General features: G+C 39.6%; 1 protein-coding gene across 2 annotated transcripts in view; it reads right to left on the bottom strand.

The window, feature by feature from the left end:
* lrp4 (low density lipoprotein receptor-related protein 4) overlaps nt 1-25,822 on the bottom strand; it is a 146,888-nt gene that overhangs the window by 4,193 nt on the left and 116,873 nt on the right. Inside the window, exons 15-37 of one of the 2 annotated variants that reach the window (XM_007887656.2) lie at nt 23,545-23,721; nt 21,956-22,081; nt 20,251-20,459; nt 19,501-19,582; nt 19,118-19,223; nt 18,484-18,685; nt 18,005-18,194; nt 17,740-17,871; nt 16,756-16,896; nt 16,164-16,250; nt 15,126-15,297; nt 13,797-13,959; nt 13,308-13,533; nt 11,976-12,279; nt 11,246-11,464; nt 10,425-10,559; nt 9,803-9,911; nt 8,187-8,331; nt 7,787-7,900; nt 5,926-6,061; nt 5,380-5,450; nt 4,160-4,247; nt 2,316-2,457 (exon numbers count right to left, since the gene is read on the bottom strand). In XM_007887656.2, coding sequence (XP_007885847.1) covers nt 2,316-2,457; nt 4,160-4,247; nt 5,380-5,450; nt 5,926-6,061; nt 7,787-7,900; nt 8,187-8,331; nt 9,803-9,911; nt 10,425-10,559; nt 11,246-11,464; nt 11,976-12,279; nt 13,308-13,533; nt 13,797-13,959; nt 15,126-15,297; nt 16,164-16,250; nt 16,756-16,896; nt 17,740-17,871; nt 18,005-18,194; nt 18,484-18,685; nt 19,118-19,223; nt 19,501-19,582; nt 20,251-20,459; nt 21,956-22,081; nt 23,545-23,721 — 3,476 coding nt within the window. The remainder of the gene's footprint in view (nt 1-2,315; nt 2,458-4,159; nt 4,248-5,379; nt 5,451-5,925; nt 6,062-7,786; nt 7,901-8,186; nt 8,332-9,802; nt 9,912-10,424; nt 10,560-11,245; nt 11,465-11,975; nt 12,280-13,307; nt 13,534-13,796; nt 13,960-15,125; nt 15,298-16,163; nt 16,251-16,755; nt 16,897-17,739; nt 17,872-18,004; nt 18,195-18,483; nt 18,686-19,117; nt 19,224-19,500; nt 19,583-20,250; nt 20,460-21,955; nt 22,082-23,544; nt 23,722-25,822) is intronic. The other variant, XM_007887657.2, reaches the window with a different exon arrangement.

Here is a 25,822-nt window from a genome sequence, read left to right as displayed (position 1 = left end):
AACTATTCCTCCTGGAATGTGCAAGTTCAGAAGTTAGGAGTGGGTGAAAAGGGAGGCTGATAAAGCTATTGGGATTGTTGGGAGTTTTTCATATCAAGAAGTAACAATGCAACATAGGTCACTGGTGCATTGTCTCAGCATAATGTTATGCATTTAAAGATCAATTTCCCAGGTTGAAAACTGCTCCACCTGAGTTAAGTCTAAAGCAACTGCAGATACAAGTTAAAGTACACCATGTAAACTGTAAATAATGTGGGTAAACACAAAGCATTTTTAAACCACCCACATCCTGTTCTTTTCTTAGTCAATGGGAGACCACTTTAATCCAATGTACCGCAAATGCTGCTGGAATTGATGTGTAAATACAACTCTTGAACACAGTTTATGGGGCACACTTTGACTCAGACAGATATAAAACTGACGGCTGGAGATGGCATTTAAACTGCACTTTCTCTCCTCCAATTCTGACTATTGTTCTGAAGGCACATATTTATGCTGGAGTACGGCATCATAATTGTTTGCAACCCTTTAATACCACATCTGAGTGGCCATGTTTCATGTATAGATCTAAGCATTGGAGGTTTCTATTGATTTAGGCTGAAAATGCTGTTCTTTTTACAAACTTTTCTTTATTCAACTGTCATAACCAATCTTGCCTCACAGCATAGATCTACTTAAGTCACTCAACTATTTGTGGGGATCATGCTGTATATGAAATAGTTCTTTTATTTGCCTACAAGTATGGAGCCAAATGAAAGAACTGCGCTTGACAGAATTACAAGTGAAGAATATTTGAGATGTTTTGACAGGATAGGTAAGAGATCAAATTCAAGGCTTATTTATAGTACAAAATCAGAGCAGCTTGTGATCATATCTACTACATTATTCTATTTATAAAGCTATTTCTATTAACCACAGCTGAGGGTGACAAATTACCCATTCAAAAATCAAACTGGAAGGGAATCGATATTATAATTCTGTTCTAATAACTGAGATGATCCTAGCATAAAAGGAGGAATTAGTATAGAATTACATGCAAAACGTGATGCGTCTTCATGCTGGACAGGGAATTATCTTCTGTTGAAAAGCAAGAAGTTAAGGATGTAACAATATTTTGGGGGAGAAGCTTAAGTATTGCATTTTGCAAACTGAAAAACCCTTGCATTAGAAAACATACCAAAGTAAGTAAACCTCAAGGATATCTTCCACCCAATGTCTCTTTAAATGTTTCTTGGTTTTTTTTAAGAAAAAAATACATTTCCATAGCTCCACTTAACGAAATGTTCAGGTTTCAAAATAAAACCGTTAACAGAAAATTTACCTCCCTCCCTCCCCCCCCCCCCCAAGCTCCAAATTTGCAAAATGCCAGAGTGACCTGGAAGCCCAAATGAAATGAACAGGAGTAGCTGGACAGTGCAATGCATGTGTCACACACTCATGCTGCCGGGTACCTGAGCTGAACTTTGTAGAAGAAGTCAGAAAATGAAAGGTGAAAGGCTATCAGATGGGTCAGGGAGCTGCAGTGAAGGAAACATTTCCAGAATATAACATCAGTGTAATATCTTCCATTCAGTATTATTAAGTAGACAGATTCTAATTGTATTTTTCCATGATATATATTGAGTTTTACGTCAAAATAGGTTTTTTTTTACTATGTATTTCCGGACGATAACCTTCTCATATTTCACAGCCTATCATGATTGCCTTCAGAGACAGCAGTATTTTACTCCTTCAAATAATTTACCTTTACTGTTCAAAGTAAAACGGAAAAGGCTGGTTTATTTTTCTTGTCACTTATTCCTTTTCTCAGATTAGTCCCATTTTCTTGATTCTGACCTGTCTCGGCTGGTTATACTGTTTTCTACAAGACGTTGTCCAACATGAACAGCATTGATGCACATCAACAGCTCAGTGTCCCACTGGACTCCAGTGAGCCAAATCACAGACATTATAAACCACGCTTGACCCCACCCAGCTCAAAAATGTAACTGACAATTGTGGAGCACAAAAACACAAACAAATGGTATAAACAGATTCCCCATCAAGAGGTTGAGATTTACAATCAATAAACAACACAACGTGCTTTGTGTAACTCATTTACGGTTGTGAATTATTCATGCCTGCAGCGCACAATGATTTATTCTGTGCAACCCTCCCCCACAGCTCAAAGTGTTCGCTCCATTTAAGCGTCTGACATCTATTGTCCTCCCGATGTGAAAGGCGCTATATAAGTGCAGTTGGTTGTTGTTGTAATCATCGGCCTGCGAATCAGTATAATTGTTCGAAGAATATTGCTCATAACCTTTTCTACTCACCTCCTTTTTATATCGAAGCTGGTTGTATATAGCTGGTTTCTGAACAGTTTCAATCTTCACCTCCTGTGTAGACGTACGGTATGATGGGTTGCTGTAGGTCAGATTGCTCACTGCAGGATCATCAAACTTGGCCTTTTTGTGTCTGAAGAGGGAAAAACAAGATTGCTTTTTTTTCTGAGGGTGGGGCGGCAAAGCGCCCATTTTTACAACTAAATTTACATTGAAGGGTTAGCTAACTCTGATCACTAAAAATAGCAAAACTATCTAATATGTGTTCGGAATTGAAAAGCTTAACTGAGCGTCCGTATAAAACGCAATGATGTAACCAAGCTAAAGTGCTGTAAAAATAAGCTGGTGTTGTTTTTGAAAGCTAACCTCAATACAATTATAGAATAGGTAATGCACCTGATTTAAATGGCAAATGAAAGGTTCTGACATTTTTAAAGGCCAAAGGCAGTCCATGAAAACTGAAACATTACTGCCTGTAGCTGTTCTGAATTTTACTGAACAGGAAGGGGAACCCTAATTGATTTCTCTTTGGTCTGTCCCCGGTGTGTGAGGCTAACCGTTGGAATCTTACAACCTAAGATACTTAGGAGCTTTCTGGTTTACAAGACTTCAGCAACACCCCAGCCCAGACAGTACAGTTATAAACCAGTATTGAAGAGAGCGAGAGAGAGAGAGAGCTTCTGATTAAAAGCAAAACAATCTAAAAGGAAGTCCTTTTTGTTAACAATAAGTCAAATATCCCCACTGTAGATGCAGAAAGGACATCAGTGGCCATGTTTTATTTTTATTGAACAATTACATTTACCTTGTGCACAGATTACAGTTGGACAAAGCACCAAAGGTGATACCATGACTCATTACGCCTGATAATAATCCGCTCAAGAAAAGAAAACAATTATAAATTGGTCACTTCAATCCACAACTATTTGTGGGACACTGCTGTGCACAATTGTTTGCAGCGTTTCGCCCACAAATACAGTCCATTCACTTTACAGCATATTCTGTGAAGCGCTTTGAGAGGTCTACAAGACATGAAAAGCACCATATCAAATGCAAGGATTATTATTTATTATTTTCATTGCTGCTGTGATTCAAAAATCACAGCATACATTTGTCTGATCATCATATAAATAATGCAAACTGGCTCCAGTCTTGACCATGTTATTGTGAATCCAGAGTATAGAAAATACGTTAGCTTACCGGAGACAGCGAAAGGCATCATTAGACAGTCTCCTGCTGTGTATCACAGTCAATCATGTGTAACTCGTACATTACATCAGCTATTATCAACACTTACCAAGCTCCAACATTTTGCCAATGACCAGTAAGGAAACCAATTTAAAGTGTCTGACCTCAATGTGAATCGAGTATTAATCATTTGAGAGCAGCACTAATCACTGTCAGCATCTAAGGAAATATGCATGACTGCAGCGGCATATTGAATGTTAAAAACAAGAGGTTGATGTGAAGGGGCAATTATTGTGCTGCAAAGCAATAGAGGTCTGAATATAAACAGACCGGCAGTTACCATAATTCTGTATGCTCCCCAATATTCAGGAGCTGGATTTTTTCCTGAATATTATCCCTAGTCAAAGGACATGAAGGGCAATTGCAGCATCTTTTGATGTTGATCAATTGACCACAAACCAGAATTAAACTGGAGACTTACTGATCTGTATCTACTAACATGTGCTGAACAGGACCATAGAGTTCATACTTGGTGCAACTTATGGGATGAATTGTTTGCAAAATATATTTGATATATCAGGAATGAAAAGCAATGCAGAATCAGAAAGTGTGTGTTAATGTTTCAAAATTTAATATAAACACAATACCTGTATATGATCACGGCAGCAATGAGAACCAAGATCGCTAATATTGTCAAGACAGCTCCCACAATGTAACTTATATGTAGTCCATCTCCTGTAACAATTATAAGACTTAGCTAAGCTTCATTTATCAGCAACAATAGAGGAAACTGCTTCAAATTACAAGTGAAACATAAATGCTTTTTATTCTATAAAGCACAATCTTTATTTGAAAAAGAGAGCTTAAACTTTTTAATTAAATCTCAACTTTAAAAACAATAAAAACATATTTGAGTTATGATGCAGAAATTTTGTAAGTTTGATTCCAGTTTTGAGTCTGAATTAATGGATTGACTGAGGTTGATCTGAACTGAAAATCCAAACTCTATTTGCTTATCGCACAAACTATTATTCAGAGATCAGTAGAATAACTCCATCCGTTTTGTAAGCACATACAGCATCTCACCAGGCAACCCACATATGGATAGTGAACAACTCAATATATTTTCATTCAAGCATACTGGATATATGCCAGGGTTTCCTTTGAGCATTTCGATTTACGTAAATTTGCTAAAACGCATTATATACATACAAACGAGAGCAACGTACAGAACAGTGAAGATGCCAGAAATGAACTGGCAAAGGTGGGGAGCAGATTCTGTGCATGCCTTTTCTGATGTCTGTCCCTGATGCGTCCGTTCCAAAACCAGAAAGAAAATAATCTTAAAACTTATAGATTTGAAAAGGCAGTTTTGCATAATTTTCCACTGTTATTTGCCTTTCGTCCTACCCAATTACTCTTTCCGTGCTTTCAGCATTGTGTGCAAGGAAATGTCATTCAAACTGCCCAGTCAGCAGTCAATGGAAGAAGTGGTCACATTGTGGAGGTGTAGTACGCCACCTCGTGGCATCACTCAACAAAACAAGAAGCATGAAACTGCTCTTGTTCCTAATGGTCTGTTTTCAGTTTGAAATGCCCCATTTACTACGGTCTTGCAGCATAGGAAACTCTGAGCTGCTCAACATAAAAGTTATCGATGAAATTCACTTGGCTTCCTGAAGTACTGACAAGAATGCTGAACATTGAAGTTATTAAAAAAGGAAAACAGAACAAAATCTGCCATGGGATTTACAAATCTGTGTTGGAAATATATCATACCGACTTCAATACCATATATGGGCTGATAATGAATGAATAATCTTTAGACTAACTATCAACATATACTGTACAGAAATACAGAACATACCGGTTACAGCAGGCATCACCCAGGTTTCATCTATGACACAGAGACCTTGATTTCTGTCTTTCTGAGAACAGCTGGAAACAGAAATGTCTTCAGTTTACATCTTAATCTTTGAATAGATTGCTGCCTTCAGTACAGGATATGCAGGAAAATAACTCAATTGACAAGTTCAAATGTAGGGGACGCATTCGTGATGCGCCAACTGAAACACATTATGGGAATTATTTCCCGAGTGAGTGAAAGAGAGAGAGAGAGAGTCCAGTAATTCAGCTGCAAATGTGTTATATAATCCTTTCAAATGGTGAAGTTGCATTCAAAATATCAGCAATAGTGAAACTCTCAGGCCAATATCAAAATGCAATTTGCGTATATTACAGTAACACAAGACATAAAAGATGGGAAACGGTAATAACACAAGGTAGCCAAATACCTTCCAAAAAGGTCTGATACTGTACTATTAACAGTCAATGACTAACATTTTAGTGCTTGTGCTGTGATGATAAATAGTGATGAAGTGTAATATGCGTCAGTCTAATAATTACTTCTTACTTTTGACTTGAGTTCTTCGTGGATGCTGTGGGTTTTGCTGTTAGAGGGCCTGGAGCTCTGTGTGGGTTGCTGCCTTCAGAAGAGTTCCTCTCGCCTGGGCTGGTGGTTTCCTGGAATGGAGGCATGTACCCAGGGACTGTAAAGAAATGCAGCACGTTAATTGTTTCAAGAATTCATTCATAGATTGAAACAGCACAAGTGTGGGTACAAAATCTGCAAATATTGGGCAACATCGGTGCAAGCATAATATCCTCGAGCATTTGTGTTGATATTCGGCCTGCAGCTTTCAACATGGTGAGCTCCTGACCTGAACCAAACTATCTGAACAAAGATAATAATAATAATCCTTGCATTTGATACAGCGCCTTATCACATCTTTGAGACGTCTCAGAGCGCCTTCACAGAAAAGACTGTAATGTGAATTGACTGTATATTTTGTGGGCTTTGAATTAGGTGGCGATGAGCTTCTTTCATCATTGAGAAAATATGGCAAGTTTTTTTTCATCTGATAAATGTCTATACAAGTGTAAAATGGTAACAACAGAATTGGGATGAACATTTGGACTTTTTTTATTGATAAAAAAAGACTTTAGATGTGAAACTTAAAATTGGATGCAGTGAATTTGAATCTCGGCTATCTATAAAATATATATATATTGCAGTTTATAAATAGAGTTCAGGAAAATACTATTAAAATCGATTTAACAGTGTAAATAAAAACATCAGCCACCAGAGGGCAATGATGACCTCCACTACATCACGAGAGAGGGCTGAGTCAGTGTCAGAAACTGGGAATGCTTTATGGTAATTGTGTGAGAGAAATGAGCAGATTAACCTACTTAGATTATCACTGAAATGGCATGATTAAGGTCGATGAACAATTAGATGTACAGTCTATAGCCTACTGATGAGAGAGCAGAAGAATGAAGCAGTTAGCACCTTCCAAACCTGTATAATGAGCACCTATCTCACCTACACACACGTTTACAAACAAGATTTTATGTATAATAATTACGTATTATATGTTTATAAATATATTCTCTTCTATACACTGACGCAAGAAACTTAAAAAGGTACACAAGAAGGTGAGCAAGGCCGTTTGGTGCATTAACTCTTCTTACGAGGCGTTTGCATGTACCACAAATGGTGCCGTGCCTGCAGAGTGTGTGCAAGAGTCAGCAATGCAGAGCCACAGAGACTTTGGTCTCAAAGGAACAGTCCAGTCAAATTAGGCCAAACATTTGGTTTCTGATCTTGTTTCAAACTTACGACTCTATAAGGATATAGATACTGAAACATTCCATCCAGGAGCACACAACTCTATTTCTCAAGCTATTATCATTTATCATTCTTGACAAGATTGGACACCTGCTTTATCCTGTAATAATAATAATAATAATCATAATAATCCTTGCATTTGATATAGCGCTTTTCACGTCGGGAGGACGTCCCAAAGCGCTTCACAGAACACACTGTAAAGTGAATTGACTGTATATTTGTGGGCGAACGGGGCAGCCAATTGCGCACAGCAATGTCCCACAAACAGTCGTGGATTGAAAATGACCAATTTCTTATTGTCTTTGGTTTTGGAGGGATTATTATTAGGCTCTGTGTGGAGTAAGGAAACTTGCCCAAGGTTTCGCCCTCTGCCTGGAATTGAACTCAGGTCTCTTGCTTGCAAAGCGAGCGCTCTAACCACTGAGCTACAGGACTCCACTGTACGCAATCTCTTCCAATCCAGCAAAACCCACACCAATTTACAATCCAACAACTGGCATTTAAACAACGCCCTTCACCCAGGGCTGGTTCTTGGAGCACTGAAATCCAGGAACACTATGGGGCATTTTGTCTAATAACTCACCTACTGAGCAAGGCCGTCCGTCTGGCTCATCAGGACATCCACACACAAAGTCCGTTGCCCTGGCAAAGCAAAGATGTGTGCAGCCTCCATTACTGATACCACAGGAGTTGGTACCTATAGCAATTGAAAGTACACAGTACACTTTAAATGGTAACATCAGCTATTGTTTCTGATGGTTTCAATTTGTGTTTTTTTTTATTTATTTGGATTTCTTTCATCACTGAAATCAGTAAAACAATGTCATTCAGGCCAAACAAACAAACAAACAAAAAAACAAGCACTTGTGCTCTTTTTAAGTGAAACTCGGAGCTCAAAATCTCAAGAGGTTAGCTTGTCAATGTGCTTTTTTTAAAAAAAAAAAATTGTCGACCCACACTCGCTGCTCGACCTCGCTTTGTACCTGTCTGTCTTTGCGGCGAGACCACGATGATGTCCATCAGCCCCTCCACATTGGCGAGGATGGTTTCCTTGTTGCGTCCTGTGTACTTGTCCACTCGTTGGATTGATTTGGTTTGCCAGTCAGTCCAGTAAATCCAGCGATCATGCTGATTTTGCAGAGAATGCCATTAGAGTTGACACAGATCAGGGCATGCAAACATAACGAATTCGGCAAAGCTAAAAGCACACTTATTTCAAACGCATGGACCATTTCAATTTACTTTGGGGGGTGGGGGGGAATCTTGCATGTGAAAAGCCTCTTACAAATACACAAGGGCACATTAACTCAGACTCAGATTTGCTCTGCCTCATACTTGCGACTCGGGAGTTCCCATTAGTAAACTTTGTTACCACATATTAGGCTGCAATGTATCTAAGCTGTTTTGTTTAATGAACAATTTCTAGGTTGAACTGCATTGATTAGTCACTGTTAGTAAGCAGCTGTAAACCTCTTTAGCCCTCGACCAGAAGCAGCTTGTCCCAGCATCAGCATAATTCATATTTGCAGAATTCTCCCAAGCTGGGTGTGAGTAATAGACTGTCATTAACTGAGCACTTGAGATGATATCATAAACCATGAGAGTGCAGCCTGGGTGGTTTATGTATGTCATGTGAACCCAGAGGTTAAGTTAGTCTTTTAATAATAATAAATACTTGCATTTCATTCAGTGCTTTATTATGCTGAAACGTCCCAAAGGATTGTAGACGTGATCCTTGATATTAAATTGTAGTCTTTGAACAATAATAATACATTCTTGTGTTTAAGTAACAGCTTCCATTAAAAGGGGCTGAACCACTTCAGACAATACGGTGCTTTAAAGAACAGTGACTGGAGTGTTGCAAACCCAACAATTAATCTGGGCCAACAATGTGCCACAAGCAGCAATAGGGAGGGAGAAATATTGACCAGGACACCAGAAATCTTCAAAATAGGACGATCTTTCAACTTCTTGTTAACCATTAGAACAGCGGATGAGACCTTGGTGAAGTTTCCCTGCTCCAACAAATCAGCGCTCCATTAAACATCAGACTATAATATTTCAGTAAAAATGTGAAAATTCTTTTGTAGTTGAGAGGAATTACAGAGGGAATAAAAGAAGAGACTGGAGTGGATGAGCTGAAGTGCTAACTACAGTACACTAAATCACTTTCCAGCATCTATCACTTTTTCTAATTTTTACAGAAGTCAGACAAGAAATAATTGGAGCAACGAGGCTGAAATTACACTGATGGAATACGGTAGCAAGGTGATCAGGACCTCACAACCGCAACTCTGCTGCTGATAGGATTCAGCAACAGAATTACTCAAATGTGGAATAAGAAAGGAATCGAGACCTTTAATATTGTGAGATGTCTGGTATACATCATAAATTATATATATATATATATTACATTATTTATTTATATACACCATACGACATGCTGTGCAGCAGATTAGAGCATGGATTGCTTGAATGTGGTTCAGAAGGTCAATGCCTTATTATGCAAATTTCTTGTTTTCCTCATTACCCTATACTTTTAAGATGCTAAGGCTTCATAATAATCAGTCCCGAGCGAATATAATGGGGTACTCCTTACCTGTGTTAAGGCGAAGGGATGGGTGACTTGGCTCACCAGGACTTGACGCAGGTTTCCATTTAAATCTGAACTCTCTATTCGGTCTAAGTGAGCATCTACCCAGTAAATCCTGTCGGGGGAAGATTAGTATCAATTAAAGTTGGGATTTAGACAGTTCATCGTGTAATTCTGGAGTACACTTTTCAACCCAGCCCAATCTCACAGCTGGTAAAACACTAGTATATATGTCCCTTTTCTGTTAAAAATAACAGCAGGCAGTTCATCTTCTGTGCGATTTTATGCACTCCTAAAGGAACAGAAGTGTCTGTAACTTTCATCTTCCTGATGTTATAAAAATGATTGACAATGAAAACATATATATATAGTCTTGCAAATGTACATTGCAGTAAATATACAAGTAATATTACAAATACTTTCAGTAACTAAATGCATTTCAAGAAGATTTTGTATCGTATAAAATAGATTTTGAATAATCCCAAAATCCTCATTAAGGAAGAATTAATAAGCAGTCAGGGCAAAATATAATGTTATTCTGGTCTTTTAAATGACCGTTCTCTTGTGCCCCTCATACACAGATTAGCTGTCAATCACAACCTCTGCTGCTTGTCTTTTCTCAACTCACCTTCTTGTATCATAGTCCAAAGTCAGGCCATTTGGCCAACCCAGATCAGTGTTAATAAGGACTTTCCTGTCAGTGCCATCCAATTGAGCACGTTCAATTTTAGCAAGATGTCCCCAGTCTGTCCAGAAGAGATACCTAGCCATCAGAAATACAAAAATAACGTATGAAAAACCTTTTAAGTTTTTAAAACACAACCAAAACAATTTTATAGATTTTAATTTCAGAATCTGTGGCTTTGGCTGAGAACGATTCATTAAAACCATTACTTTGTTATTCACGTATTGTTCATGCCTATGATGTGTGTTTTTTCCCTTAAAGTAACAGACTTGGGAAAATGTTCTTCGAGAGTTCAATGATCTTACTATTCCATCATTCTGGATTATCCACTGAAGAGTTTGTTAGCACTTCAGTTCCTAAAGCATCACTCAGTGACATACACAATGTTAACAGGTGGAGGAGTACATCATTATGAAGGTTTGAAGACATGCTTCTGGGGACAAATAGACATTGATTGAATATTTTTACTGGTCTACCTGGGATCCCAAATAGACTGAAACTGTAAGTTACAGGAGTCTTTTTGTCTTTGTTTCTATATCAGCATTGCATATTATGGTTTGAACTTTAGATACCTCCTTGACACGAAATATAGTAAAAACAACTTCAAGACAGGATTGCCTTTATTTGTCTTTTGTTCTGTGCTAAAGGTGTGTACTTGTTACTTTTATTACATTGGAAAATAGCACGTTTCCAGATTACAAAGACTTTTACAAAAATGTAAAGTCCTGGACAAGATGCTGGACCTTCTTTTAATAATTTCTTACCCTTTTCTAGGAAACACAGCAATTGCTCTTGGTTCATCCAGGCTGTTATTGATGAGCACCTTCCGACTGTTTCCATTAAGCCAGGACACCTCAATAGTGTTTCTGCCTGTATCTGTCCAATAAAGGTTCCTTGCTATCCAGTCAATGGCCAAACCATCTGTAGTTTTCAAGCCATGGCCGGTAACCGTCTCCATACGGCTGCCATTGAGATTTGCACGTCTGGTAAAACAGAGAGTACAGCTTACTTTAACAATCACTAGCTGTATGTTTTTGGAAATCCTATAAAAATACAGAAGGTAATTAAGAGCTGGATTGGGCTAGTAGAAAAAGGTGGTTGAGGCTAGTACCCTGGAATCGTTTAATAAACATCTTGATATTGTAATAGAAAACCTTACTGCTGACTTATACAACAACAACTTGCACTTACACAGCACCCTCCACGCAGGGTAGCATCTCAAAGCGCTTACAATGTTTCTGGATGAATGAGATTAAATGGACTAAAGTGCTTTCTTAACCTGAACCTATCGTGTGAAAGCATTAATCCGTGGTGCAGAGCACGAATGTCCCAACCTACTTAACTAACCTTTTGGCCATCTTTTAGATTTTTAATGGAATTATTTGGTATGCCATATGTTTAGGCCATACCTCAAATAGAAACTCGCCACGATTTGTTTGTTAGTTAGGATTTTATAAATGCAATGCGAACTGTAACTTAATACAATTTCCTTACCGGATTACATCCAGGTAGACATCTGTGTAATAAACCTTCATCTCCACACTGTCATAATCCAATGAAATGACATTGTGTAGCTCGGGAACCGGGACGTATACATCTGTATAATCAGTTGTATCCAAAGAAATTCGTCGGATGCTGCCACGGTTGGAGAAAAGCAGGTAGGTCTCGGGAGTGTCCTCACATGTTTTCCCGTCACTCTTGATCTGGATTCCCGTTGGACAAGCACAAGTGATACCATTGGGACGTGGCAGACAGAGATGGCTGCATCCTCCGTTTCTGACGCTGCACTTATTGTAACCTGTGCAGAAAACAGAGCATAATCTCTCAACAAAACGTGAAAGTACAAACAGGAATTCTACTAAGTTTAAGGCCGTGTGTTTTTCAGGGGTTTGTGTGTGAAGTGGAAATGGGGAATATTTTTTAACATACACAACCTAAGTTGTAAATTGTTTTCGTCTAGGTTTAATTTTTCCTAAATCCCAATGAGAACTCAACTTGAAAAATATCAACGTGGTTTGAATCTATGTCTCAGCTCACAGCTGTTTCTCACAAATACATAAATAGCTCAAACTGCAAAGGCAACAGCCTTAGATATTAATCATTTGTGCAACAGTTGCTCATGAATCAATCTGTTCTTTCTTCCAGCTTCATCACCACAATGATTTTGGTTCTAGACTCATCGATCTTTTGGACACCACTTACCCAGTATTCATTCTCACATCTGGATTTACCATAAAATCCATGCATAATTCACACCTTCCTGTCTGTTTCCCTGTCTTTAAATGCCAGAATGTGACTTGTAAACCAAAGAGATTTATAGGGATTTTACTAAGATGGCAACATTAAAATAACACATTTATGCAGTTATGAGAAACTTTATCGGGTGCTCATTTTTGATACAAATGATAACATTTCATTAATCGTGGGACAAAGTACTAATGGACAGCTGGATTACAAATCTGCTCACTAAATCACCAGAAACTGAAATGCGTCTGTCAGTAACAGTGCTTCACTTTCCTATTCTTCAGCTGTACTTTTGTACAGCTCTTCCACCCCCGCGCCCCCCCACCCCAGCTCGGGTCTGAAATGCTGTACTCTGTCCAGCGCCTTGGAACGTACTTCCGAAGTGAAAGACGCTTATACAAATGTAATCTTGTTGTTGTTGTTTTGGAAAGCCAAGAACATTCTGACATGTTTTTTTTTCTCTCTCGACCCTTGAAAGAAAAAAAAGACGGCTGCTGCAATTTCTATCGATCAATTATGAATCAAAGAATTCATACATCGACAGCCACACACGGAAACGAACGCAAAAATATACAAACATACCAACAGGTCGTACTCGATCGATAGCCTGAATGTCCATGAGCCCCGGCAGGTTGCCTCGCACTGTAATCACATCTCCGCCTGTGTTTTTATCCGCTCTTTGGATGCTTCTGGTTTGCCAGTCTGTCCAGTAAATGTGAGAGCCGAGCAGAGTCAGGCCATATGGGTGCTGGACAGGAGTGACCAATGTCCGACGGTTATCACCATTCAAGTCTGCTGCCTCAATGCGCTGAGGAACACAAAGAGATTGCCGTCGATGTGATCACATCATTTATTCTGAAGGGATACAACAGTCCAGATTTGCTCAGTGATAGTTAAACCAAGTATTGGAAGCGAAACAAAACTTAATCTCATGTACTAATGAATACGGCACATGTATTCCCCAGCAATAAAGCTGCAACAGATCAGAGATCTGCTCACGCGATACTGGTCTCCTTAAGGAAACTCGATGCACCTGATAAGTCAACGTTAGGAAACAGTGACGGCACATACCTCAGTATGTGCATCAGCCCACAGGAGCCGGGACCCTGCTTTGTCAATGGCCAAACCATTCGGCCAACCCAGGTTATTATTGATGAGAACTGCCCTGTCTGAGCCGTCCATAGCAGCACGTTCCAGTTTGGCATGTTCCCCCCAGTCGGTCCAGTACATGAATCTAGCAAGTTAAAAAACACAAGGGTCCTTGTTATCATCAACAATTGCATTCATCAGTTTAATAAGTGTCCTTTTCCCAATGAATCTAATCATCGTGTAGTTTTGAATTCTAGGTCTGGATTAATCCTGGGTTCAGAGGACAGTAAGGTTGGCAACCCATAAGCACCTTAAATGTATTACTAACACACCTCTGCTTTGTTGAATATGAACAGGATTCCCTCTACACAGGAAAAGTGATGAATGTTTTAAAAATCTCTCACTTGAGCCTTGATGTTTGGGTGGACATTACTAAAACCCCAAGCACATTCAGGAGTTAAATATTTTACATCTATGTATCGACTCCCTGCAGGACGAAACCTTAGGCAAGTTTCCATACTCCACACGCCTGATAATAATCCCTCAAGAAAAAAAAACAATAATAAATTGGTCACCTCAATCCACAACTGTTTGTGGGACACTGTTGTGTGCAATTGCCTGCCACATTTTGCCCACAAATATACAGTAAATTCACTTTACAGTAGATTCTGTGAAGCACATAGAAGACGTGTAAAGCTCTATATCAAATGCAAGGATTATTATTACATATCAGGGCCTGCATTTTATTATTCTTTTATCGGTCTTGTTGTATGCTACAAAATGTAACCAAAATGTAAATTAAATAAATAACAAGTGCGCTGATTTTAAAACCACAATATCCTGGGTTGTTATTGTGCCATTTGCTACACTGAAAAAGATCAATCTGTGCATGTTACATTGTGAAACAGATCGTCAAAAAAAACTTGTTAGTTTATCTTGAGTTGAAATGATTTATTATTTGTTCAATCATTCAGGTTATTGAACGATACCAGTTTAGAATGGGTATTGTTCTGTACTGACAATTAAGTTGCAAGTAAGAGTTAATGTTATAACGGCAGCTGTCACTCATCTTTAAATCAATATTTGTAAGTGGAACAAGTAATATTTGCTGTTTTAAAATCCTTTGATTGAAGAATGAAAGGAAGAAGCTGGGGTGATCTATATCCCTTTTTTTAAAAAAAACTAACGAGATGCTGCCATTATGAAATCACATTCGCAAAGTGATTGATGGCAGGAAGAAGAATTTCACCTTCTAGATTTATCATTTCCTGGAACAGGATAACATTAGGCAACTGTAACCTTTCTACTCACCCTCTGTCATGGTGAAGAGCTATGGCTCTCGGGCTATCGAGATTCTGCCAAATCAGAACCTTTCTCATCGTTCCATCCAGATTGGCAACTTCAATCCGATTGGTCCCTGTATCCGTCCAATATATTTTACGGCCGATCGCATCCACTGCTAGTCCATCAGTGGTTATTAATCCTGAGGAGGAAAGAGGCCAAATGTTTACTTGTGGAACCTAAGTCGCCAACGACACCTTATCTTTATTACTACCAGCTCTTGGTGCCTCAGAGGCAGCAGTGATGCCATCTTAGTTGGGACTGCTGGTAGCGTCAGTCCAGCAAGAAAACACATGCATTCAAATGTGGAGTCCTGTAGCTCTGTGGTTAGAGCACTCGATTTTGCAAGCGAGAGACCTGAGTTTAATTCCAGGCAGAGGGCGAAACCTTGGGCAAGTTTCCTTATTCCACACAGAGCCTAATAATAATCTCTCCAAAAACCAAAAAACAATAATAAATTGGTCATTTTCAATCTACGACTGTTTGTGGGACATTGCTGTGCGCAATTGGCTGCCGCGTTCGCCCACAAATATACAGTCAATTCACTTAACAGTGTGTTCTGTGAAGCGCTTTGGGACGTCCTCCCGACGTGAAAAGCGCTATATCAAATGCAAGGATTATTATTATTATTATTATTATCTGGACTGAAAGTTACAGTATTCCAACTGCAGCAAATAAGCTGAGGTTTTGAGACTCCACAGCATTTGTGTTGCCACTGTCAAGAACGAGAACAGCTCTAGGTCAGAAACAATAGTCAATCTGTTCAATTTGATAGGTCTTTAAAAGATCTTAGATACCATTGTATTTCCTTCGGACACTTTTGAGCATAATGCACAAATCATTTACAGACTGACTATAGGCAGAAAACATAAACTCTCTTAATACATAGCTACACTCTCCTTACAGTACTTTTTTGGCACTCCCGAATTAAATTGTTCTCGAGAGCTAAGCGAAGGAGCTCTCCATAAACACCTGTGAATACAGCAGAGGATGGCTCTGACTTCTCACCTGTGGTTACAATGTCTTCTTGCTCAGATCCATTTAAATTAGCTCGGCTGATTTTATTCAGTGTGCTGTCTGACCAATACACCTTCCCTAAAATCAGAAAAATCAATTTCAGTAGTGTACCGACATGAAAAAAGTTAAAATATTTGAAGCAATTTTGTTCAAACCATGAAATGCAATGCAATCAATCATTGATATATACGCAGAAGAAGTAAATCAATAACAAGACCCAAGTGAATTCTGTCGTAATTTTCACCTTAATTTATATTTTGGAACAGTTTCAAAGATATAATCTTGTCTCAGCCTTTACCTTTTGGTAACAAATTACTTTGACCCAGATTATTGTTGGTCAACCTGTGCTGCTACTGTTCCCAAAAAGGACAGAGCAATTTTTCACTTAATTTTTAGGGTGTTGCTGCCTGCTGATTTTCTTCCCTACTCTCGTTTGAAGGCAACGGAGTAACAGTTTAGGACGCTAGGCATTATTATTTATGTGCAGAAATATCTTTGAAATATTTCTTTGCATGAAAAGCGCTGCATAAATTTGGCATTGTTGAGTGAGCCTCCACAGTTGAGTGCTAATGTGAAAAAATACCTTCTTTAGGATCGACTCCAATTGCAATTGTGTTTTTCATTGATCCGTTTACAGGCACAACCACATCTGCGAAGTAAGGAATATCCAGCGACACCAGTCGGATATCAGTTCTTCGTGCGAATATGAGAAAGCTCGTCATACCTGAAATAGTACAGGGAAAATAACAGACCTAACACCGTGCAGAATCAGTGGAACAATAATTCCTGAATTAATACTTAAAACATTTAACATTCACTAATGATATTTTGTGTGTTAGCATTCACATGGATTGCCAAGTGAAAGCTTGACTCAGTTGGTAGCACTCTCGCCTTTGAGTCAGAAGTTTGTAGGCTCCAATCTCACGCTAGGAATTTGAGCTCATACTCCACTATGGTAATTCTACATTGTTAGAAGTGCCATCCATCAGACGAGACTTTAAACCGATGTCCTGTTTGCCTGTTAAAGAAGATGTTAACAATCCCATGGCACTAAACAAAAGCAGAATGTTTTTTTTCCCCCAGTGTCTTGGCCATCGATCTTCCAGATAAAATTGTTACTTCATGTCATGTCTGTTTGGGAGACATTGCTGTGCAAATTGGCTGCTGCACTTAGCTACAAATTCAGTCACCGTGAAGTGTTTATAGATATTTCAATAACATGATAAGGCGCTATATCGGATGCAACAATGATTATCTTATCATTTAGGAAACAACGAGTAGTGTATTAATACTGAAGAACTCAGTCACATCAATAGCTACAAAGATCTGTTACATTTCAATACAATTAAGGTGAAGAAACAACTGGGAATCTTAAACGTCTACGTGTTTGCAATGAAGAAACCAGTAGAAGGTTCCATTTTGGGCAATCATTTGTGTGATTTTTTCAGCAATAATTGGCACATTCTTATTTTAACGAAGCTTCCTTTGGAATTCTGAAACTCATGTTATTTAAAATGTTAAAAATGTTTTTAAAATCTCAAAGAACAAGGAAAGTCACATGTCTTACCAGGTACACATGTTTTGCCATCTGAGAGGAGGTTTATTCCTGTCGGACATGCACAGTTGTATGCCTTGGGCAGAGGAGCCAGAAGACAGAGATGGCTGCAGCCACCATTGTTTATTTTACACATGGTAGCCGCTGTAATCACATAGGGAAAAGTCAAGATTTTAGAAAGATTGAGATACCACTCAAAAGACTTGTTGAAATTCCATTGAAAAGTTATTTTGTCTTTTAACAATTCCGTTGGCCTGGTTACTGCCTCAGTGATTACCTGACGTTCGGTGTCGATGGAACATGTGAATATCCATTAAGTTTTCCAGCTTCTCTCGGAGTGTCTCACGTCCCAGGCCGCTGTTTTTATCCGCACTCTGAATACTCTTCGACTGCCAGTCGGTCCAGTAGATCTTGTCTTTGTGCAAGGTCAAGCCAAAGGGGTGGGGCAACTGACTGCCGATCAGGACCTAGACGAAAGTTACAAAGAAAGTGTGGGTTGGGGAACAGAGGACAAGAATTTAATTCAAAAGTTCTCCGCTTCCTGCAAAATTTGTGTCGAGTATGGTAATCTTGACACGTTCAGATTAATAGGGCCAGGTTGGAACACTGTGGATTAAATACCAATACGCTCCCTGAAATGCAAGCAAGGAAATTTAACGTAGCAAACATTGGAGGTCAGAGGTGCCAATATAGATTGCAATGTTATGCAACACTCATCTAATTCGGTTCCCTGCGACTATGATTATGTTGTCGTACCCTCCTGTCAGTCCCATTGAGATTTGCGTATTCGATTGTCTTCATCCCTGCATCGGCCCAGTACAGTCTCTCGGTCTCGTAGTCAACTGCCAGGCCGTTGGGCCAGGTGAGATTGGAGGAAATGATGACTATCCGCTGAGATGCGTCCATCCCCGCACGTTCGATTTTTGGACTCGCTCCCCAGTCTGTCCAGTACATGTGCCTTCATTTGGAAAATGGAGTACAAAGAATTAGATTATACATGAAGCTGCCAAGTGATGCAAAATAATTATAAATTTGGCTGACCAACTCTCAAGTCCTTCAACGTCCGATCACGTTTGTTGCTGACTGAATTATAAAGTGAGACACACTAAAGAAACCTAGATCCAATTTAGGCTGGGATCAGGCATGGGTTTACTATATCCTGAGCAGGCAGAAAGCAGTTAAAAGCTGAACAGCAGTGAGAGCTCCGCAACCTGATAGTGAATAATAAACACAGAGGATTTGAGCTTACATTTACTGAATCATTAGATGAATGAAACACAAAATATACATTGTTTCATAAGTAACAAATCCATAAGAGCTATGATCTGAAATGCTCTGCTTCTCAACAGCTTAATGATCAAGACTGGTTGTTAATTTCAAATGAACACACCCTCCGAGAGGATCCACCACAATGTCCCTGGGTCTGTCTAGGTTTTCCCAGATGAGGACTGTGCGCATACTGCCATCTAAATTCGAGGCCTCAATTCTGTCTGTACCTGAAAGAAATGGAAAGTGAAAGGATAATGATTGGAATTTGTAAAACATAGATAATATCTTGTGTGGTGTAGATGGCACAGCAAACTGGTTCTGGCAAGGATTCACAACCCACAATTGACCGTTTCACAATTGACACCTCTTAGCAAACGGCTACAAACTCATTTTGAAAATAAAATTACGTGACTGATTATCCGATCTATTAAGGCTTTATTCAGTGTTTGTATATTTGCTCTGCATTAACGCACACTTTAATCATATCATTCAAAGTATTGTTACCTGCATCTGTCCAGTAGAGTTTGTTTGTTATCCAGTCAATGGCTAAGCCTGCAGGACTCTCCAGGCTACTGTCCACCACAGTCTGAAAGAAAATTAATAGAAATGACTGTCAGATGGAGAGCAGTGAACTACAACATTGACCCAAGCAACTTTACAGCACAGGTCATTCGAGCCATGATGCTTGTGCTGGCTCTTTGAAAGAGCAATCCATTCAGTCTCATACCCCTTTAAATTACTCCCTTTTCGATATCTAATTCCCTTTTGAAAGCAAAAATGGATTCTGCGTTAACCACTGCTCCCCGGCTGGGCATTCCACACCTCAACAACTCTCTGGGTAAACAAATTCCTTCTAACCTCTGTTATTCTCAAATCAATGCCCTCCAGTCACTGACTCACTGAACAGGGAACATCATTTCTCTGCATTGACTCTAAAACCCCTCGCAATTTCAAAGATCCATTTCAGTGAAGCCACTCCTCTGGGTATAACCCTAGCAAATCTATGTTCCCATTCTCCGCTCTTTTAAGTTATTCTGTCTTTTGGCTTGTATTTCTTCAAATATACAGGATACATTTACATGGCTCTGGAAAAGGTTCTTCTTAAAAGCATTTTGCAACATTGCCCTAGGGTAAACTGTACTTTGTACAGTTTTGATTGAAAAGAAAGTGCCTTCCTTTATAATATTAACCTGTCTAAACTTTTCCAGTAGATAAAGTGACGTTTCTGAACTTGGGATAGGCCCAGGAACATACCTCCTGATTTGTTCCATCCCACTTAGCTCTGTTGATAGAGTCTGTAGTGACATCTGTCCAATAGATGTATTCGCCTTTGGCATCCCAGTCAAGTGCAACAGCACTGCGCACATCAGCCAGTGGAATAACATCATCAGACCTGTCCTCTGTGTCAAAGCTGATGCGACGGATGTCCGTCCTTCGAGCAAAAAGCAGGAACTTGTCAAGACCTGATCAAAGGCCGAAAGGTCTCTTGTCACTGCTAAGTTCAAGAAAATCACATACGACTTCTTCTAAAAACGTAACAATTTACACAGCTTCACAATCACATGCCATCAGTGCATCATTTTACGCCCAGTGTCAATACTGACACTCAGGTGAGTATCCATGTTGTTCTTCCTCGCAAATGCACGTGCACCAATTTGAGCGGCTAATGCGGCTGTACTAAATCTTATCCCAAATGCATCGCAACGCCTTCCACTTGAGACCGCTCCCAGTATTTAGAATGTCATGCCGCAATAATGTTATGTTGAATAATTCATTCAACACACTGTGACTTCATGAGATTATAGATTGAGTTATTAAGCGTAATTAAGTTAACATGGACAACCTACGCCAACATACTTTGCGAAATCATCAATTTGATTTACAATCAATTTCCTATGGTGTAAATTAGGTTTTTCCAGTCAAACCGGCTCATCAATATTATAGGAAATATTCCCCTTACATTATCTAAAATTCCCAACTTTTTTTTATACTGTACTACTACAAAGATAGTAAGTTCAAATGTAAACCGCACATTGTGATTAGATATGCTTTTGTTTTCATTATTCTCAGTCTTGGGCTTTCTGTTTTAAACTACAGAGAACAAACTGATTTGGTTCAGACTTGCTTTTTTCTTAAACAATTCACCCCTTTATCGGTTTAAAAATATCTATATTGCAACAGTTTGGCCTCTGTACCATCACAAATTCCCAGGATCAGCAGGAAGTAAGAAATTTCTGGTTTCTGGTCACAGCAAGTAATCGGGACTCTTAATTGTTTTTTTGAAAATAACTACGGCATGTAGCAATAGCACATCACCACAGTATCAACCACACTATACAAAACCCAGCAAAGCATTGAGAGCCTTTACCACATTGTGGAATTTGCATTTAAATTGATTGACCAAATTGACCAAAACTCAGAACAGAAAAATACTGTATTTGTGTTGGTAAATTATTGGTTGGACTTTTTAAATTGACTCTTCTGATCTGATGTATAGCACGTAAAGGCAAGGCTTTTGGGGCTGGCTTATGGGTTTTGGAGGGGCAATGGTTTAATTGTAACATGTGCCTGAGATTCTCCAAGCACGGAGTTCACAACCTCAGCCATGTACTGGCGGTACCTCCTGAGGAGAGGCTACAGGGATAGGGAGAAGGTCCTCTGCCTCAATCCCATACCAAGCCATTCTCCAGCAGTTCACAGTGAGCCTGGAGGACAAGAGGGTGCAGCACGCTTTCTCCCCCTTCTTGCTGGGCACAAAAAAAGGGATTAAAAATTATTTTATAAAAACAATTAAAAAAAACAAGAAAAACGTGACATTGTTCAGTTTGGAGAGGTGAAATTCTTCCTCTACATATGAAGAAAGATAATAGTGTTTTTTTTAGGCTCTTTAATTCTGCCTGCCTGCCTGCCTGCCAGGTGCGAAGTGGAACAATCACACAGCGCACATGCTTTTACTTACTTCCGGCACAGCTGTGTGCGTCGACCTTCTTGAAGCCGGTTGGACAAGCACAGGTATAGTTGGTGTTGCTGGGAAGACAAAGATGGCTGCAACCTCCGTTATTCAGCCCACAGTGGTTTGTCCCTGCTCAAATAGCAAACAGTACAACACGCAGCATAAGTATTGGCAACACAAACAGTACTTAAGACATTCGATACAAGCCTTATAGTGTCTCAACAGTGCATCAAGGAATATGTGGGCTGGAAAGTGGTCTGACTATACTTTTGTGGGCGAACGAGGCAGCCAATAAATAATGGCCCACAAACAGCTGTGAAGTGAGTGGCCAATCATTCGGATAAACCTTGGAAACCTTGAGTATATATATATATATATATATATAGATAAATAACTTTTCTTGAATGAGTCCACAGTGGTGGTAGCCCAGGTAAAAGATTGCATTAATTCTGGAGCACGGGCAGGACCGACTCCGGTAACATGGTGCTGGGATTCGACTATGCTCTGATCAGCTGCTTTTCTGTTCTATTAGGAATCAACCTCAGTGGACTTTACAAGAAAGCCTTTGTGCATCAGCAAATGTTTTGATAATCTTAATGGATATGCTCGGAACGCCTGCAGCTGCATCATACAAGAGTCAGCGAGTCAGTCACATCAAAATTTTGCAACTATCACTGTCCATATTTTAAAGCTGAGTAAACCTTCCTGTGTGTACTTTAAAAAAAATTAAACAGCGGATTTTGTTTGGATAACTCAGGCTCTGAAGTAATTTGTTTCCAGTGCAGTATTAGTTTTATTTTACACATTGGTGGCAGCGTTCCCACCAAGTTAGATTAATTATTGCTGCAGGACTGTGCTGATGGTCTTCTTATTGGACTAAAGTAACCCTTCCTCTCGGTGGAAGAAAATGATTTGTTTTTGGGTAGTACAACATGTACAGTAAATCATGCACGTTAATAGGTTGTTATTGCTGCTGGAGAGAGAGAGAGAGCTCGAAGTTGAGTTTTATTACGATTCGCCAAGTTCCTCAGGTAATAGTTACAGTAAAGTTAGTTCTTGTGTGTTTGGATGAGTTTGTTTGTAAATCCAGCAGGTGGCAATAGTTAGTTGAGATTTTTTTGGTGACAATCCACAATCAACGTTTCATTTCTGACTGAGGACACTCTGATGGAATCACTGGGACAAGCAAAACCTTAATAGTGAATAGACCTGGAGTAATTTCCCATTCACTGAGTGAAGTTACCTCAGAGTCTGGGTGGGGGTAGTGGGGGGAATTGGGAGCGAAGGGATTTCCACTGGTCAGTAAAATAACTGGGCAGTCTCTGAGTTAGAGCACTACTGATGGGGAATTCCAATTTCATTTAATCTTCTGATAGCAGTTACCTGAAGATTAAAGAAGCAACTAGGCTCAAGCTACAGAAACATTATTAATGAGCACTTTCTCTTTGGACTTTTTTTCCTCCAGAGCTTTTCAGGTTCCTTGCTGGATTTGATCAAATAGGTGAATACTGCACATCTTTCATATAGCTATTAATTAATGCCCATTATTGCATTAGATAATGAAGGATAATGTTAAATGGTAATCATGTTCTTACCTGCTGGTTGTCTCTGTGGATGGAGTGTGTGAATGTCCATTGGAAAATGTAGCTTATTCCGGATAATCTCTTGATTTTTCCCAGTAAATTTGTTGGCACTATTTATGCTTTTTGTGTGCCAGTCTGTCCAGTACAGACTGTCTTCAAACACAGTGATGGCAAAAGGATGAGGAAGGCCTGAAATTTAAAGATCAAATATTAAATTGCCACAGGGCCTTCCAAAGACAATATAATCAACTGTAGAAGCTCTACAACATTGCACTTAATGTTTGTCCAGTGATATATGAACTCTTGAGTAAGAAGTCAATTGAAACCTCAAACCATTTAACTCAGTGGCTACTGAACTTCCAAGTTTGCTCAAAATATAGGTACATTATTTCACCATAGCGACAGAGTTACTCAATTGGCACCACAACCTCCCGACCAAACTGGTTTATCAGGGAAAGACCCCACTGTTCTGTGGTGATAACGTTTTCTCCCCCACTATAAATCGAGGCAAAACTCGGATTATGCTAGCAATATATTCATTCAGAACCTGCTGTGTTAGAGAGGGGAAAATTAACCAAGGTTCCAACTTCTGATCACCATCCAGTGATCCTGGCTGCATAGTGCTTGCGTGCTATTGTCATGAGGCCAGGATTGGATGGGTTCTAATGTCTACAGTCAAACAGTCTGATCACTGTCAAAGCTCAAGCATGAAGATTATTTTAATTACTGGAGAGCAGCCAGCATCCTTGGACTCAAATCCCAGCTTTCCATTCAGAGACAAGATTGCTGCCAATTGATCCCGGTGTCCCTTTCAAGAGTTATTTATGTCTAGGTGAAATTTTGGTTCCACAACTGGTGTTGGTGTGACATGAGGTAACTGAAAAGGCTGGATTACTTTCATCTGGTCCAGATTATTCTGGAAGCATCAGAACTGCCAGATGGTGGAGCTCATGGTAGACTGAACAACAGCCCCGCTCAGCACATTAGGAATATCTGCAAAATAGACTGGTTGGACTTAAATCTTCAGAAAAGTTGCATAATTGGAATTTGGTTTTACCTAACCTCACCCGGCTGTTCATGATTCTACCAGTTGTATATATCATGACATCTGGATTCCTTGCAGTTGATGCTTTCAACAAGCAAATCACCTGCATGTAACTCAAAATTTGCATTCAAACAAACCCACATCACAGGCATTGTGCACTACAGATCATTCACCAGCTATTTGTTTATAAGGACATCTGTCAAGATGGAAATAACAGGCTCACAAAAATAAAAGGAGGGTAAGGGAGGTGGAGGAGCTCAAATATTGATGTCGAAGATTGGAAAAGAATGTCCTTGTGCATGAAAGGAAAAAAATGTTTCCCAATATTTATACGTCTCTCTGAAGTCTACAGAGGCATTTTCCATGGATATCTTTCAGCTCCAGGTGCATTGCAAAGGAATGGCTCAACCGATTGGTTGAATTGTATCAATAAAATTCTCCTGGAGGAGAAATTGGTCATTTTCCAACAGGTCACAGCTACAGTGCATCTCTGTTATAACACCCTGGTGTCTCATTGACACCTGCTAACTGGAGGTGTGGCAATAGAAGAACCTAGAGTCTCTTCCGTGCTCTGAACCTATGAAAATAGGGTTGGGAGATGTGTCCATCATGAGGGCAAGGAACAAAGACATAAATAACTCTTGAAAGGGACAATAGTGCCTTGTGTTTGTTTGGGTACTATACACTCCTTCATCTCACCGAGGCAGCCCAGTCATCTGATACAAAGCCAGTCTTTTTATGAACAGAATGGAAAGTGTATCTTGTATATACTACACAAATAATGGATCATCACCCGCATCTTGCATATAGGCTTCTCATTGACTTGTAGTCAGTAATAAATGGCCCTCTACACAATTTCACACAAACTGGTCTCAAACCAACTCAGAATCAGATACATGTCTGCAGGCTACCCCTGACCTGGTTCTCTCTCTCTCTCTCTGTGTAAACATAAATCTAACCAAATGTTTATCCAGATGGCTGTAGCCACCAGCCAAAGTTTCTCCAACAACACTATTATGACAGTGTGCGCTTCGGCTCGCAGCAGGGGAGAGTTGACGCTGCCCAGCTTGTCCCATTTCTAATGATACATTTGGAGGTTGCTCCCAAGCTGTGGCTGTGGAGGAGGTGACACCCTGAGAAGCTGCCCTTCACGCAGAGCGAGCTGTAGGGAAATGATCCGGCACCATCTGGGACAAAGCGGAGGTGGGTGTGAGAAAACACAAGCGTGGTAGCTCAGTGCAAATT

The sequence above is a fragment of the Callorhinchus milii genome, unplaced genomic scaffold (genome assembly GCF_018977255.1).
Source record: "Callorhinchus milii isolate IMCB2004 unplaced genomic scaffold, IMCB_Cmil_1.0 Scaffold17, whole genome shotgun sequence".
Taxonomy (NCBI): domain Eukaryota; kingdom Metazoa; phylum Chordata; class Chondrichthyes; order Chimaeriformes; family Callorhinchidae; genus Callorhinchus; species Callorhinchus milii.
The sequence above is the reverse complement of the archived record's forward strand: the minus strand, read 5'-3'. Positions and strand labels throughout refer to the sequence as shown.